Genomic DNA, 13,135 nt, shown 5'->3' with positions numbered 1-13,135 from the left:
TTCTCTTTCTACCTTCTACTTTTGCAAGGTGGAAGCCAGAAAATCAAATGGTAGATAGCACATATTTGCTACATGAATGGTAACTAAATGGCAAGTAAAAGAGAGAAATGGATGGATGGATGGATGGATGGATGGATGGATGGATGGATGGATGGATGGATGGATTGGTGGGTGGGTGGGTGGATGGATGGATCAGTGGGTGGGTGGATGGATGGTTGGATGGATGGATGGATGGATGGATGGATGGATGGATGGATGGATGAACAGAAGGATGAATGGACATATGGATGGATGGATGGATGGATGGATGGATGGATGGATGGATGGACAGAAGGATGAATGGACAGATGGATGGATGGATCAAGAATAGAGGCCCGGCCGGGCGCAGTGGCTCACGCCCGTAATCCCAGCACTTTGGGAGGCTGAGGTGGGTGGATCACGAGGTCAGGAGATCAAGACCATCCTGGCTAACACGGTGAAACCCCATCTCTACTAAAAATACAAAAAATTAGCCGGGCGTGGTGGCGGGTGCCTGTAGTCCCAGCTACTCAGGAGGCTGAGGCAGGAGAATGGCGTAAACCCGGGAGGCGGAGCTTGCAGTGAGCCGAGATTGTGCCACTGTGCTCCAGCCTGGGCAACAGAGCGAGGCTCCGTCTCAAAAAAAAAAAGAATAGAGGCCCAGCTGGCTATTGGTATAAGATCATATGTTGCTTTATGATGGTATATGATGGCAAGGTGATCACTAACAACTGGCAAACGGTAGAAAATTAAATAACTTATAACAAGTGCGGCAAATGATAGCTAGATGATCAACTGTTAGATGATAAATGGTGGGTGGGTGAGTGGGTAGCAGGGAGTTCTAGAGATGGATGGAGGGACAGTCAAATAGATCATTGCCTTCCGTGCATGCTGATGATTTCTCGGATGAGCAAGGGTGACTGGTGGAAGCCAGGCAGCCAGCAGCTTCCCTCCCACAGTTTTTCTCCCCCAGGGCTGGGACTGACCTAACTCTTCCTGCTTCCCCAGGCCAGGATCCAAATCCAGCAGGCCCAGCCGCAGGCACCGTGGCAAGCATCATCCTGGCCCTGGTGCTCCTGGGGGTGCTGCTGGTCATGTGCGGCCCCCTTGCCTACAAGAAGCTGGTGAAGAAATGTAGGTGTCGTGGCCCTGAGTGGCTCCATTTCCATGTGCAGAGACTGGAGGGGCTGCCCTGGAGTCTCCCAGAGGAGGAGTTGTGCCTCCAGAGAGCTGGGCATGCAGGGCACCTCTGCTTCGCCCCCCAGCCTTCCCTTCTCCTGCCCATTAGCCATTTTCTGCCCCAAGTAACAGAAACAGAAAGTAAACAAAATTGCAATTGCCCATGTGTCCATCTCTGGCACCCAGCTGAGACCCACTCCAGGCCAGGGGTGCGGCCATTCCCGAGGCTGTGGCAGGCCCAGAGGGTGTTCAGCACGGCCTCTGATGGCAGGAGACACACATCCCAGGCCTAGCCCCACCACTTACCACTGCCCGGGATGCTGATTGGGACACTTCCTCTCTCCGACCCTCAGTTTCTTCATCTACCAAATGGGCGATCGCACACCTTGTGAACGCGGCGGGTTGTTCTCCTTGCCTTGCAGAACTTAAGAGGAAATTATTCAGACAAAGAAATGAGAGGGGAGAGATTGGGAACGGAAGGCCCAGCAGGGGAGTATTGGGTCCTAGTGCCTGCCCAGGTCTAGTTCTAAACGCCTGTGGTCTTTTCTCCTGGGGAGCCAGCCACCTCTACAGCATCCTTGGCCTCTCTTTTGGCATATGATGGCTCCAATTCCCTTCCCAAGCAAGTTAGGAAACCGAGGTTGACGAGAGACTCCGGGGGGCAGAGCCCAGCAGCCCTGCCCTCAGCTGCACCTGCTGCCACCATCTCCCTCCCAGGCCCTGCCCTGTCCCCACCCCTGCCTGCCCCCACCCCTACCTTCCCCCACCACTCTGATGCGCCTTTCATGTCTCTTGCCCAGTCCGCCAGAAGAAGCAGCGCCAGTGGATTGGCCCAACGGGAATGAACCAGAACAGTAAGTGTCCCCGCAGGCAGGAGCCTCCCTCAGGTGCTGGACAGAGACCATGGAGGCAGAGTTGAGGCTCTCTGCTGACCACAGATGGAGCCTGTGGCTGCTTGAAGCCTCTGATCTCCACGGTGCTTGTCTGACACGTGACTGTGGCCAACAGACGTCCCCACACCAGGGAGGGTGGAGGCTTCTTGATGGGCAGATGGCTGAGCGGTTTCTACCACTGAAGCCTCAGAGTGGAGAAACATCTCATGGTATCCTTTCTGTGCCTCGCCTCATCTCTAGGGTCCCCAACAGCGTTCGCCTCCTCCAGCAGTATTCCCCAACGCAGTGGCCAGTGGATGTTAACAGGCGGCACTCACAAAAGAGGCCTCCCTGATCAACAGATCTGGAAAACCATGAGTTAGGCACAGCTAAGCATGGCTATGTCAGGACTTATCAGAACCTTAATGGGCATCTTTGTATTGCCCATCTCCAAAGCAAGGATCCATTAAGAAGGGCTGTCCAAGCTATTTTTATCATGGAACAACTTACAGGGCCAGTATGAGGACATTTTGGTGCAGCCAGCCCAACACCATCCCTGGTCTTCATCCTCCCTCCTTCCAGCCACAGCCAGAGACACCCTAATGGATGGAGACATGGCGCTCTTCCTGCCTCCCATTCCACCTTCTTCCTCCTTCCTAAGTCCAGGGCCAAATCCTTCAAGAAGGCTCTGTGTTGCCCAGCCTTGCTTAATAACACACAGACCCTCGGTTCCTGGAGGGCAGGGAGCATATCTGTCCTGTCATCTGTGCTCCAGTCTCCTGCTTGGCAAATGCTTGATGACTGACTCATGGAACGCCCCACCCCGCCAGTCAGATTGCTGGGTTCCCAAACCTGCTCTCAAAGTCTGCTGCTGATCCTGCTAGCACGAACCTCCCGGGAAGAGAGGAGAGGGGGATGCATTGAAGGGGCTGTGAGTGCCTTTGCCCTCTCCCTGCTGACATCATGGGAATAGGAGATTAACGTTCTGGGCACCTGCTGGGGAAGGAGGCAGAGGACACAGCCACAAGTCTAATGACACTGTCTCCTACCATCTGCCCAGTGTCCTTCCATCGCAACCACACAGCGACCGTCCGGTCCCATGTTGAGAACCCCACAGCCTCCCATGTGGATAACGAATACAGCCAACCTCCCAGGAACTCCCGCCTGTCAGCTTATCCAGGTAAGCTCCAGTGGGTGCTCCCAGGCACGCAGGCAGGGCTGGAGCAGGCCGCCAAGGCAGGTCACGTGATGCCCTTGAAGGTGGGGTGATGGCCCAAAGAGAGAAGGGAGACCCCAGGACGCAGGGGGATCAAACGTCGCAGGATGCAGCAGGGCTGCGGAAGGGATGTAGTCTTTACAGGCCCCAGCTGTCCTGTTTGAGACCATGAACTACTCATTTGGAGAGAAGAATGCACTCAGAAAGCCATCAACCCCAGCCTTGCTGTGACCTAATGGGCCTGTTTCGCTGCAGGGCCTTGAGGGGCCTGGATGGTAAATGAGGCCCCTTGGATTCCCCCGGGCCAGAAGAGAGCCATTAAGTGGGCTGCAGGAGCGCTGCACTAAAGGCTCCCTGACTGGCCGTTACCAATGAAGCCCCAGGGAGCCTGGAGTTCAGCATCATTAGTGAACGTTTGGCTGATTTGATCAAAACAGATACCGGGCTGTCACCGGCTCATAAAGCCGCTGTGATCTTCCAACCCGCTGTGGGCAGCGGCTCTAGGACCCAAGGGGCTCTGTGGAGTCACAAACCCTCTGCAAACAGCGTCCTTTCTTTCCCCAGCTCTGGAAGGGGCCCTGCATCGCTCGTCCACACAGCCTGACAACTCCTCCGACAGTGACTACGACCTGCACGGGGCTCAGCGGCTGTAACGGTGAGCCTGTCTCCAGCCTGACCCCAGCACCCCGGGGTCCCCCACAGTCCTGGGGGTGATCAGCAGCCACTCAGTGCCTCCCCTTGGTCCCGCCCTGCCCATACATGAATAGGGGACCCCCAGCATCTTTTTTTTTTTTTTTTTTGAGACGGAGTCTTGCTCTGTCGCCCAGACTGGAGTGCAGTGGCCGGATCTTGGCTCACTGCAAGCTCCGCCTCCCGGGTTCACGCCATTCTCCTGCCTCAGCCTCCCGAGTAGCTGGGACTACAGGCGCCCGCCACCTCGCCCGGCTAGTTTTTTGTATTTTTTAGTAGAGATGGGGTTTCACCGGGTTAGCCAGGATGGTCTCGATCTCCTGACCTCGTGATCCGCCCGTCTCGGCCTCCCAAAGTGCTGGGATTACAGGCTTGAGCCACCGCGCCCAGCCCGGGGACCCCCAGCATCTTGATTGTTGTAAAGGGAAAGACAAATGTCAGCTGTTTAGGTTATACGAGCTGGTCTGACAACTAGAGCAGAGGAATCATGGACCTTAACAATCAACTCTTAACTTCATGCGGAAGGCCACACAGGCAGAGTCCCTACGAGCTCCGTGATGGAACCACACCCCTCCAGAGCTGCCAACCTGCCAGCAGGGAGAAGGAGCCCCCGGCTCAGGACAGCAGCCATCCCCAAGATGGAGCCCAAAGCATGGGTCCTGTCCCCCACCTCCCTGCATCACCTCTGCAGTGTCTTCCTCTAACACGTTTCCTTCTCACCCCACAGAACTGGGATCCAGGAGCAAAATGCCAAGAGCCAGACCTGCTTGTCCTAAGAAAACTGTCCGCTCTTCACGTGAAATGATGTCCCTATTTCTACCCCGGCCAGAACATGGACAGAGGCCAGGAGCCTTCCAGACAGGCGCTGCTGCTCCGAGTGGCAGGCCAGCTTACACTGCTGCATGACAGCTCGGCCACCCCTCCACGCGTGGAAGCTGTGGCGGGCAGAGCCCCAAAACAAGCAGCCTTCCAACTAGAGACTCAGGGGTGTCCGAAGGGGGCCCCCTTTCCCTGCCCGCTGGGGAGCGGCACCTGAGTGAAATCGGCTTTCTTCTCAGACTCTGTCCCTGGTAAGCAGTGACAAGGAAGCTCACAGCTGGGCGAGTGCATTTTGAATAGTTCTTTGTAAGTAGTGCTTTTCCTCCTTCCTGACAACTCAAGCGCTCCGACCTCTTCTGTGCAGCCTCCACCCCTGCGGATCCCTCAGGGGAGGCACAAGAAGAGGACTCCCGGGGACCTCTGCAGCCATGGTGGTCAGAGGCTGCTCACCTGAGCACAAAGACAGCTCAGCGCGTTCACCGCAGCTGCCAGCCAGGGTGACCGCTGACCCACAGCCTCACCCCACTCCCTCTGTCTTGCGACTCCCCTCCCCAACCCCCTCATCCAAAGACACCTTCCTCTCCAGAGAGCAGGGACCACCAGCTGTCAAGCCCACAGGGCACGAGTGCCAGCCAGGGCCCTGCGCAAAGGGATGCCTAGTAAACCTTAACCAACTTGGTTTTTTGCTTCACCCAGCAATTAAACGTCCCAAGCTGAGGTAGCATCAGCCCATCACAGTTCATCTTCTAACCCAAGAGTCAGAGATGAGGCTGGTCATGTTCCCTTTGGTTTAAATAACTCCCTTGACTAAAACAGACTCCTCTGGTACTTGGAGATCTTGGACATATACCTAATCCAGTGGGACCTTGGCTTCCTTAACTACAAGTGAGAAGGGGAGGTCCACCCAGGAGCCTCGGGTCTGATCAAGGGAGAGGCCATGCGGAGCTCACTGTGGCGGCTCCCTAAGAAGGTGAAGCAATGTGGGAACACATCTTGAGGACGGGGCCTTTCTCCACACCATTTGATGCTATTATCTTCTGAGAGCATAGGCATCAATGGTCCAAGCCACAGAATCTAAGTCTGGAAGAGCAAAGGGAAGTTACTAGGACATGAGGTGTGGTAATCCCAGAATCTGCTCAGCTTTCCACCCACCACCAACACCTTCCAACCAGGCCTTGCCTTCTGAGAGCCCCCGTGGCCAAGCCCAGGTCATAAATCTTCCCCTGACCATGCTGGGAATCCAGAAACAGGAACCCCATTTCTCTTCCCACATCTGGTGGAGGTGAGGGGGCTCCTCAAAAGGGAACTGAGAGGCTGCTCTTAGGGAGGGCAAAGGATCTGGGGCAGGCAGTGTCTCCCATCAGTGCCTTTTTTAATAAAAGCTCTTTCATCTATAGTTTGGCCACCATACAGTGGCCTCAAAGCAACCATGGCCTACTTAAAAACCAAACCAAAAATAAAGAGTTTAGTTGAGGAGAAATGAGTCTTTAGAAAACTGTTTTTCAAGGGGTGGCTGACTTAGGTGATGCATTTCAAAAAGATGTTTGGTGATGCGATGGAATAGAAGCATTTTAGTCTTCAAGGTGTCGCTGTTGAGTTCCTGCCTTGGCTAGAAAAGGCAACCCACTGCTCCCCCAGCCAGTGCTCAGGAGGCTGGTGTCCATTTCCCCCGGCTGTGGAGGACGTACTTCCGTGACCTGGACAACCTTCCCATTCCTGCATCCCAGCAACCTGCTAGAACAGGGGCACCCCTTCCACCCACCTGTGTGTCTCTCAAACACTGCCCATTCCCCAAAGTAAATTATGTTCCTGGCTAAATCATGGGACCTGGCCAATAAGTGTTTGGGTGTGCAACCCCTGATTCTAGCACATTAGGTCAAGGATACCAAGGACCAAGCAACAAGTCTAGCTTTCACATTGTCACGTGGCCGGACATGGTGGCTCATGCCTGTAATCCCAGCACTTTGGGAGGCCAATGTAGAAGGATTGCTTGAAGCCAGGAGTTCCAGACCAGCCTAGGCAACAAAGTGAGACCCCATCTCTCCCAAAAAGAAAGTTTTCAATTCGCTGAGCATGGTGGCACATGCCTGTAATCCGTTATTCAGGAGGCTGGTGCAGGAGGATCACCTGAGGCCAGGAGTGAGGCTGCAGTGAGCCATGATCTTGCCATTGCACTCCAGCCTGGGCAACAGGCTTTTTTTTTTTTTTTTTTAAATATACAAATAATTAGCCAGGCATGGTGGCACACACCTGTAATCCCAGCTACTCAAGAGGCTGAGGCAGGAGAATCGCTTGAACCTGGGAGGTGGAGGTTGCAGTGAGCCAAGATGGCGCCAGTATACTCCAGCCTGGGAGCCACATGAGTGAGATTCTCTCAAAAAGAAAAAAAAAAAAAAAGTTATCATGCACCCAGGGACCTGGGAGTACGGAGAAGAAGAGAGCTGTAAGGACATGACATTCATATGGCCTCACCACATCCAGCAGAGCAGTGTCCTAAGCTAGGAATCTAGAGACTCTAAATTTGATGCTTAGGGTCTGTCCCCCTGCAGCGGGAGGCCCACTGTAGTCTGGTGAAAGGCAGCCAGTGATCTCCCAGGGATGCAGGGAGGGAGGCGCGAGGAGCGCGTGTGTGTGCTGCCCTCTGAGGTGAGGTGGCCAGGGAGAGCGGGAGGCAAAAAGCACAGGGCGGGACACGTGGGCTGACCAGCTGAGGCAGCTCATGACGGTCCTTTCTTAGAAAGTCGGCCCCTCCGTGCCCCCTGCCACCACTCTGGCACCAACCCAAGGCAAGTGACCTATGTGCCTAGAGGGAGATTTGTAGCCTCTTCCTACAAAGCCAAATAGCTTCCAGCTGTCCCTGATGTCCTGTGTCCTCAGCCTTGGACACCTGCAAGGCCAGGCCAGAGTTCAGCTGGGGGTGAAGGGCAGTAAACATTTGACCGGAGCCCAGCGACTCTCAGCTCTGTCCTTGGGAGGCGCTTCTGGCACCACCAAGGCAGTGGGGAGGAGCCCCTGTGCCTCTGAAATCCAACTGACCCAGTCCAAGTCCCACCTCCTCCCAAGGCTGTGCAACATGCTCACCGAACCACCTGCCCTGTGGTTTCCTCCCATTTAAACTGGGGATGAAAGGGCTGTTGCGAAGACTCCAGGAGATAATGCACCTGAAAGCACAGCACAGCCTGCAGCCCTGCTGAGTATTTAACACTAGCGATTCAGGGCATCTCTAGGCATCCTCCGCAGGCAGCCGTCACCTTGCAGGGAAGGAGAGGCAGAGACCTGACTTGAGGGACTGTTAGAAGTCCGGTCTAAGGATTCCCTCAAAGCTGCCCGTCCTGCTGAGCTGAAGACGCCCTCCCCAGCCGCGGGACAGGCAGCTCAGCAGCAGACCTCAGGGCGACACTGGGGACGGAGGCACGCTGGGCCAAGGCCTAGAAGACCGTTGGTGCCACAGCCAGTTTAGCGGCCCGCTGTCCCTCTGAGCACATCCTGCAAGCCCAGGTTAGAATTAGATGGGTCTCAGACAGGCTAACATGCCGACGTCCCGCCAGTCCGGCAGGTGGCAGGATCACGGCACCTCCCGAGCGGGCTGAGGACCAGACGCCCCCTCGTGGCATCCTGTGGCCTTGCATGCCATTGCCCTCGGTCCAGGACAAGGCAAAACGCAGGCTCCAACAGGAAAACCGCTAAGAAGGAAAGTGGAAGAGCGGGAGAGGGAAGGTAAATGCTCCCAGGGCCAGCCCTGGGGTGAGCAGGCAGGGGAGGGCTGACATCCAGACGGATGGGGCTTTGGGATGTGAATCACAGAGGCCCCTCCACAGAGCACGATCTGAAGGCCGCAGAAGAAATCAAGGCATCCACATGCAGCCACGTCTTCACTCAAAGCCACCAACACCACACCACATGTGACTCATCAAAGTTTATTATGGCAATTAATTACACAAACATACAGGCGGTCGGTCATCCAGCTCAGAAGCACTCAAACCAGTAGAGTCCATTAGTGATTTCTCTTTATAAATAACTTAGGAGAAGCAAGCACATTTGGTAAAGAACCGGCACCGCGGACCGAGCGTCACGCAGATGGCACATAGGCCGGGGAGGGGCAGGCACCAGAAGGTCAAGGTCTCTCCTTGGCCCCAGCAGCCCCGGGCCCACCAGACGCTGGGTCCTCAGGTAGTGGACATTTCAAGGCACGTACAACTTCCTAAGCAATAGCAGCTCCAGGCTCTTCCCTGAGACCTGGTTTACCTCTGGAACAACCAAGTTAACACTCATCACACCCCTTTGTCTATTGTCTTCATTCTGATTACTGAACATGCCCCAATCCCCACAGTGCAGGGGGCTGCATATTACACAGAGCCATAATCCCCACCCTTTACATTCTGAAGACAGGGAGGTGCGAAAAAACTGCCCCTATGTAGTGATGGTGTTTTTTAAAAAGCACCATTTGGGAAGTTACGTTAGGGCCTCTTTTGATGCCTTAGGATGGACACTGGGGGTGGGAGGATTACATCAAAGGAGTGAGGGGCAGGGGAGGGAAAGGGAGGGGGCTGCTTGTGAATGAGATTCAAGGCACTAAAGGAGTGGATGGATGCGTGGGCCTCGGGCAAAGTCACCCTAAAGTGGGGGGTCCCAGAGGAGAGAAGGGTGGCTGAGGAGGTGACCTGGCCCTCCACTCCTAAACGAGGCCCAATGTGACCACAATCTCCAGGGCTAGAGCTGCTCCCTTCCCTCTGGCCAGAGGGCCCAAGGCAGCCCCCTGGGTTCTCCAAATAGTGCAAGCAAGGTCTGGGGACAGTCTTCACGACCCCCAGCCTTCTTGCTGCACTGGCGCTGCCGCCACTCAAACAGGACACAGGACAAGCTTGTCTGACATCAGGTACTGGAGTTAAATTATGGCTTTATAGGACTCAAACCTGTTGTTTTTCCCAACTCTGTTCTCTCCCTCCAATCCAACCCCTGCCACAGTGCGTGGGCAGGCTAGACACCAACTGGACTGGACAGACACCAACAGCTGCATCCCTTGGCATGGGGCTCCACGTCAAATATGCCAAACCCCAGGGGAGCCGGCGGGGCTGGAGACCCGGGGCCTCCTCCTCGAGATAACTCTGCACTGGGTTCAGATGGCCCTGAGTGCAGCCGCAAGTAGATGCTCATAAATGTGCGCACACGCTCACTCACACAGACACCGGCGAGAGGTGCCGGCTGGACTCCAGCCTGGCTAGCACCACTACAGCCAGGCACTGAAAGTAGGGGCTTCTAGGAGGACCTCCGGCCAGAGGGCCAGCAAGTGCCGTGACCAGTCACACTGCCCGGTGCCTTGTCCCTCCAAGGCCTCTGGGTGCCAACGTAAGTCCACAGGGAGCACCAACGCCACCTCCAGTTGACCTTCGAATCTCGGCGATGGCTGGGCCAAAGGTTGAGCGTGGGTGGGACTCGGGAGGGGCCGAGGGCCAGGAGTACGGCTAATACCCAGGCCAGGCAGGCCCCGGGGGCGGTGGAAACCCATAGGGAGGGGCGGGCCCGGGGGGATAAGGGGGCTGCGGGGGCAATGAGGGCTGGGGCTGGCCTGGGAAGCTGGGGAGCTGGGGCTGTATTGGGTAGGGAGGTTTTCCTCCTGTTGCAGGATATGGAGACTGTTGAGGATAACCAGGACTGGGGGCCCTGCCTCCCGCCAAGGGGTAACCAGGCCCAGAGGTGCCAGTCGGGGTCCCAGGATAGCCCGACCGGGGTGGCGTGCTCCTCTGTGGGGACCAGGAGTAACCCACGGCACCCCTGGGTCCAGGCTGGGCTGCCGGGTAAGTGGGGCCCAGAGGCCCGCTGTAGAAGGAGGGCTGGGACACCACCGGGAAAGGGGCCGGTGGCAGGGCTCCATGGGCAGTGGGGCCCACAGGCAGGCTGGGGGACGGGCTGTAGGGCAAAGGGTAGGGAGGCATGGCTGATGGTGGCTGCGGCTGCTCTTCAACCACAGGGGGCGTTGCCTGGGGGACTGGGCGCGCCGGGGGTGGCGGGCGGGGTGGGGGGGCATCGCCGGCCAGCTCCTGGGAAGCCCTGGGCTTCCTCACCACTTCCTGGAGCTTTTCCACGCGAACCCGGCGCAGGTGGGACAGCATCCTCATGGAGGAAAAATTCTCCAGGAACGTTTCCAGGGGCACCTCGCCCTCCAGGAACTTCTCAGCCATGGCCTGGAAGACGTAAGGTCCAGTGACAACAGGGGCCGGCTGGGATCAAGGTCTCTTGTTTTTCCCCAGGGTCCAAATTCAGCTACAGCCCTCCCACCTCGCGCTGCCTCGGGCACCCCCTCCTCCTCCCTGGCCATATGCCCCTTCTCACAGCTGACAGATGGTACATGCACTGTCTCCCTCACTAGAACATCAGTCCCTCGAGGGCGAGAACTGCCTCTGTCATGGTCACCTCTGTCCTGGCGCCCTGGCATCAGGCCAGGCCCACAGTGGCCACTGCATGTATGTACTGAACACCTGGCCGAGCACTAGCCCAGGGACTGGCAGGGCCTGGAAGCTTCTTCCACCCAAAGTGGACAGCACCAGTTTGCCCACAGAGGCTGAAGAGGTGGCCCGGACGGAAGCGGGAAGCAAGAGCAGAGTGGGGGGCTGGCCTCAGCCCCTGGGGGCCTCCTGCTGTACTGCCCTCTCATCCAGGGCTGCAAGCTGCCCTTGTCCACTATCACTCGTTTCTGCTTCAGCTAGGGGGACTGAGTTCCTGTTATTTGTACCCAAAAGGCCTCCCCAGGACTAAAGATGTCCTTCACCTCTGCCATCTACGAAAGCTCCTTTGTCCCATGCTTTGCAGACATCTGCTCCTCCTTCCAAGGGCCCCTGCTGCAGGGACTGACACCCCGGCGAGGGAAGGGGGGTGTCGCCTCGCCCTCTCACCTCGGACTCTTCTTCAATCTTCATGCCTTCCACCTGCAGAAGGTCTAACAAGGTCCCTGGCTGCAGTGCTGAAGAAAATTTCTCTGGAAGGGAGGAGGGAGGGCAGAACGACTGGCATTTGAAAAGTGCTTCCTGATTCGGTGTTAAAGGCACTTAGCATGCCCTCTGTGTGCATCCAGGCCCAGCCACCACCCCAGGGTCCACCAAAGGGTCCTTTCGGGTGGGCTTAATGGGCACTTTTGGTCCAGTTCCTTAGACTACTTTCCTGAGCAGAGAAGGGCCCGACTGAACCCAGCCTCGACCTTGGCCAAGCCTCCCCTGCACCATCCTGGGAAGGGAAACGACTCGGGCTTCAGAGCCCGACCGACCCGGTTCTGCCTGCCAGCCAGGGGAGTCACCTAATCTGAGCGTGAAGCTGTCTCACCATCAGGACGACTGCCCTCCCACCTTCAAACGTGACAGGTCCTGGGACACAAAGAGCCCAGAGCAGCTCAGGAGCAGCTCAGCAAAGCACAGAAGCCGAGCTGCCAGGGGTAACAGCGGCAGCAAAGGATGCAGGCTGTCTGGATTCAAATCCCAACTCCACCTATTTCTAAGCTGGGTGACCGTAGCCAAGTTCTTGAATCTCTCTGAGCCTCATTTTTCTTACCTATAAAACGGAGTAACAACAGTCCCCACCCTTCTACGGCTGTTGTCAAAAACCGTACATAAAGCACTTAGCACAGGGCTGGGAACACGGTGGGCCTCAGTAGCTATGGGCCTTGCCCATCCTGGGGACGGGACAGGGAATCCATCCTTCATGCTGTTCCAGCTGCTCAGCCCCATCCAACCCTGAATGGGGACCCTGAGTTCACAGAGGAGCCACCCTACCCAGCTTTGCCTTCTGCTCCTGGCACCGCTCCACAAGCTTCCGGAGCTCCTGGTATTTATCTGAGAGGTTTGAGCGGCTGATCTCCAGGGGTCCCTGGAACTCCAAGTTCTGCTCCGCCAGGCTCCGGTTGGTGGCCAGTGCCATCTCCCGTTCCAGCTGCAGGTCCTGGACCTAAAAGGACAGGACAACAGAACCTAAGGAAAACGTCCATCACCCTGAACCTCCTGGCAGCCTGGGTCGGGGCCTTCGGGGCACATCCTCACCTTGGGGTGGAGAGGCTCATCCGTGGGCGATACTCAGCCCTCAACTAGACAGACAAAGCCAGGTTCAAACCCTGAACGAAGTACTCTGCACCTCACTTAATCTTTTAACCCACAGCCACAAGGTGGAGACGCATGGGAACCTGGAGCTAAAGGTGAAGAGCTTGCCCAAGGCCACGTGACTGATATCCACGATGGAGTGTGCAGAGCCCCAAGGAGGGGCTGGACCAATTTACATGAGAAAATCAGAGGCTTTCTGAGAAGGGACCAAAAGTCCAAATTACTTATCCCCAAGCTTCAGAGTGAAGAGACCTACCATG

General features: G+C 56.5%; 2 protein-coding genes across 14 annotated transcripts in view; one reads left to right on the top strand and one right to left on the bottom strand.

The window, feature by feature from the left end:
* Positions 1-6,274, top strand: part of CD5 (CD5 molecule) — a 28,595-nt gene extending 22,321 nt beyond the window's left edge. The window contains exons 7-12 of one of the 3 annotated variants that reach the window (XR_012423186.1): positions 1,027-1,152; positions 1,998-2,051; positions 2,331-3,000; positions 3,130-3,249; positions 3,850-3,940; positions 4,703-6,274. Coding sequence is in view for 1 of the 3 variants with exons in the window: in XM_045371939.2 (XP_045227874.2) it covers positions 1,027-1,152; positions 1,998-2,051; positions 3,130-3,249; positions 3,850-3,938 (389 nt within the window). In the remaining 2 variants the exon portion in view is untranslated. Of the gene's footprint in view, positions 1-1,026; positions 1,153-1,550; positions 2,052-2,330; positions 3,001-3,129; positions 3,250-3,849; positions 3,941-4,702 lie in introns of all 3 variants that reach the window. The other 2 variants (XR_012423185.1, XM_045371939.2) reach the window with 2 other exon arrangements.
* A 2,421-nt stretch (positions 6,275-8,695) lies between these two features.
* VPS37C (VPS37C subunit of ESCRT-I) overlaps positions 8,696-13,135 on the bottom strand; it is a 30,781-nt gene continuing 26,341 nt past the window's right edge. For all 11 annotated transcript variants that reach the window (XM_065528118.2, XM_065528125.2, XM_045371942.3 and 8 more), the window contains 3 exons: positions 12,555-12,726; positions 11,685-11,767; positions 8,696-10,976 (listed from right to left, as the gene is read on the bottom strand). In XM_065528118.2, coding sequence (XP_065384190.1) covers positions 10,257-10,976; positions 11,685-11,767; positions 12,555-12,726 — 975 coding nt within the window. In that variant the 3' untranslated portion in view covers positions 8,696-10,256. The remainder of the gene's footprint in view (positions 10,977-11,684; positions 11,768-12,554; positions 12,727-13,135) is intronic.

The sequence above is a fragment of the Macaca fascicularis genome, chromosome 14, assembly GCF_037993035.2.
Source record: "Macaca fascicularis isolate 582-1 chromosome 14, T2T-MFA8v1.1".
Taxonomy (NCBI): Eukaryota; Metazoa; Chordata; class Mammalia; order Primates; family Cercopithecidae; genus Macaca; species Macaca fascicularis.
The sequence above is the reverse complement of the archived record's forward strand: the minus strand, read 5'-3'. Positions and strand labels throughout refer to the sequence as shown.